Source organism: Nestor notabilis, unplaced genomic scaffold (genome assembly GCF_000696875.1).
Source record: "Nestor notabilis isolate BGI_N333 unplaced genomic scaffold, ASM69687v1 scaffold28030, whole genome shotgun sequence".
NCBI classification, from domain to species: domain Eukaryota; kingdom Metazoa; phylum Chordata; class Aves; order Psittaciformes; family Psittacidae; genus Nestor; species Nestor notabilis.
In genome coordinates this window covers 373-3482 of record NW_009911107.1, presented here as the reverse complement: position 1 = coordinate 3482, position 3110 = coordinate 373, and the positions used below count along the sequence as shown (strand labels likewise).

The 3110-nt window shown below is 58.7% G+C and overlaps 1 protein-coding gene across 1 annotated transcript in view; it reads left to right on the top strand.

Annotated features, from left to right (window-relative positions):
* Positions 1-3110, top strand: part of CEP131 (centrosomal protein 131kDa) — a gene marked incomplete at both ends in the record, with an annotated part of 5923 nt that overhangs the window by 2516 nt on the left and 297 nt on the right. Inside the window, 3 exon segments of the mRNA XM_010013150.1 lie at positions 5-74; positions 431-556; positions 657-773. Coding sequence (XP_010011452.1) covers positions 5-74; positions 431-556; positions 657-773 — 313 coding nt within the window.

Below are 3110 nucleotides of genomic sequence, written 5' to 3'. Positions count from 1 at the left end.
CCAGCTCCATCATGAGGCTGAAGCTGGAAGTGGAGGAGAAGAAGCGAGCCGTCAGCCTGCTGCAGACCGCCCTGGTGTGTGAGCCACATGTGTTTGCTTCCTGGGAAGGGAGGCTCAGAGCCCTCAGCACATGTTTCTTGGGGCAGCGGCTTCAAAGCACAAGAGCAGGGCTCTGAACAGGGCTTCCCATCTGTGTCCCCAGCAAAGTGCTGCTGGGCTGAGCTCCCTGCTCCTCTGTCCCATGGGGTTGTGGGCGTTCCTGCTGTCAGCGGGCAGGAGGTGTGAGTGCCAGGGATGTGATTAAGCTCTGTTCCTCATTGTTCTGGCCTGACAGTGCCTTCCAGGTTCAAGAGATACCTTCTGTGCACATGCTGGGGTGGGTGTAACTTCTTCTAATGTCTTTTGGCTCTTTCTTCCCTACATCCAAAAGGCTCAGCAGAGGGAACTGACTGTCCAGCACGTCAAACAGACTGAGAAGGAGCTTGGCCACCAGCTCAGGCTGCAGAGGGAACAGTATGAGGCAGCTATCCAGAGGCATCTGGCCTTCATCGACCAGGTAGTCCTTCATCCCAGCTCAGAGTGGTGCTTCTGGAGCCAGAAGCTGAGGTGGCTTCTTACCCTGCCCCCTGCTGATGCCTTTTCTTCACCCTGCGCAGCTCATTGAAGATAAGAAGGTGCTGAGTGAGAAGTGTGAGGCCGTGGTAGCTGAGCTGAAACAAGTGGACCAGAAGTACAGCAAGAAGATCACCCAGATGCAGGAGCAGCACGAGCTGGTGAGGAGATGGGAAGATGGGGAGCAGCTCACATGGGGCTTCTTCCAGAGCTGTACGGAACGTCTCACCTTGGTGGGGCCCCGTTGTTCTGGGGAGCTCTTCTCTGTGCACAGAAGGTCTGTGTCACCCACAAAGCCCTCCCTTGGCTCCCCAAGTTCTCTGCTGCCTAATACCAGATGAATGGGACTAAAAGGCAGCGCTGGCTCCCAGGGCCTCTGCTTGGAAAGACCCTTCCCACCCATCCTGCTGTGGACAGAGCTCTGCCCTGGCTGGGGGTGACGAGGGACCTCACTTTGGCAGAGGTGGAAGCAGGCACTGGCACAAACCCCATTACACAGAGGAATTTGTACCTCTGGCTTTACCCTCCTGAGCTGGGTGACTTCCAGCTCCCTTTGCAGGAGCAGGGATGCTCTCGGAGCTAAACAGGGATAAGGTGGTAGAGGAACATGGGATGTACAAGCAATAGTAACAGTGCTCTGTGGGGTTTGCTGGGCTGTTTTCCTGAGCAGCTCCCAAACTGGGGAGTGTGCAGAGAGCTCCCCCAGACACAGCTCAGCCTGCCCTGCCCTGGCAGGAAGGCAGCACCTCTGGCTCCCAGCCCTGGGCTCATCCTGGCTCTGCTGCCCTGCTCCCTGCTCTCCCTCGGCCTCACAGCCGAGCTCATGCCTGGGGCTCTGGAGTGTTTGCACTGGTCTGAGCCTGTTCAGAGACACACTCATGCAAACACAGCCAGGGCTCACTTGGCCTTGCTGAGGTTTGAGCCCAGCCAAGGGGAAGAAGCCAACACGGTGCTGGATGCCTGGAGGGGCCCCTTCCCACGTATGGTTGGGGCTGGTTTTGCTGCTGCAGCCTGCGTGGGGCAGAGGAGGTGCCTCATTCCCTCCCACTCCCACTCGCAGCAGGGCAGCAGCGCTGGTAGCAGCCCCAGACCCTGCTCTGCTCTGTGGTCCCTTTGTTGTCCCTGTTCCTGGCTCTGCCGTGTGGCTCCCTGCCCCCTCTGCACGGGGGGGAGGTTTGTGCCTGTGAGGGTCCCCTGGTCACCAGGGCAGGCTCCTAACCATGCACAGGATCCCTGTTCCTCATCCACCCTGCCTGTGGCTCTCTCTTACACACAACTGCTTGGCTTTGCCTCTCTCCCACCTCCCCTGTCCTCCGTGACTCTGTGATTCCCCTTCTCTCTCCATCCCCTCCTTTCTTTCTCCCCAGGTCTGGCGCACTTTGGGCCCCTTTTCCGAGGTAAATGTGGTCTTTGCTGTGGTTTTGTGCCTTGCCCTTCTGCTCTCACACCCTGACCTGCTCCAGCTCTGCAGGCGCCTGCGGGCAGCAGGGATGAGCTGGGAGCTCCACGCTCAGGTCAGCAGGTCCATGAAGAAGCCCCATCTCCCCAGGCCACGTGCTCAGCTGCTGCCTTCAGGCTGTCCCAATCTTCCTGTGCTGATTTTTCCTGCCCTTTTTCCCCTAATGGGCACCCCCTGCTATTTCCTGCTCCTCTCTGCACAGTGGCCAGGTAACAAGCTCCTGGGTGTCCAGCCACCCACTTCTCTGGAGCTGTGACATGTCCCATGTCCTGCATGCAGACATCACCTACCCGTGCTGAAACAGCCATTTCTGGCCAGGCTGGTCCTTCCATTGGCCTTTATCACCAGAAACCCCAGCACAGAAATACGTGGTTGAGTGCCTTGGCTGGCTTTTGCTGATGGGAGCACTGGGGAAGAGCTCTGTGGGCAGCAGGGCCAGGGTGTTCCTCCAGCTTTTTTGCTGGAGAGGAGAGCTGAGGAGGTAAATGCAGGCAGAGGAGGAAGCGAGAGCAGCGGCTGTGCTGGGGCTGTGCAGCCTTTGAGGCTTTGGGGAGTTCTGGGGTGCTGCAGGAGCCTGGTCTGTGGTGGTACCGTGGTGTTAGGGGGTCCCTGTCTGACTGTTCTGCTTCTGGAGGGTCTTCTATGCCAGGGAGAGGGAAGGCTGGAGGAGAAAGCATCTTCACACATGACCCTGTGCTCACAGCCAGGCTGCCCTGCACACAGGGCCTGTCAGCAGCCCCCACTACTCCTCTCCTCTCCGTAGGTGCTCTCATGCCTCGGCCAGCCTGTGCTTTCCCAAGGGTTTTGCTCTTTTCCCCCGTGCTCAAGGTCGAGGGTCTTCTATGCCAGGGAGAGGGAAGGCTGGAGGAGAAAGCATCTTCACACATGACCCTGTGCTCACAGCCAGGCTGCCCTGCACACAGGGCCTGTCAGCAGCCCCCACTACTCCTCTCCTCTCCGTAGGTGCTCTCATGCCTCGGCCAGCCTGTGCTTTCCCAAGGGTTTTGCTCTTTTCCCCCGTGCTCAAGGTCTGTGGCAG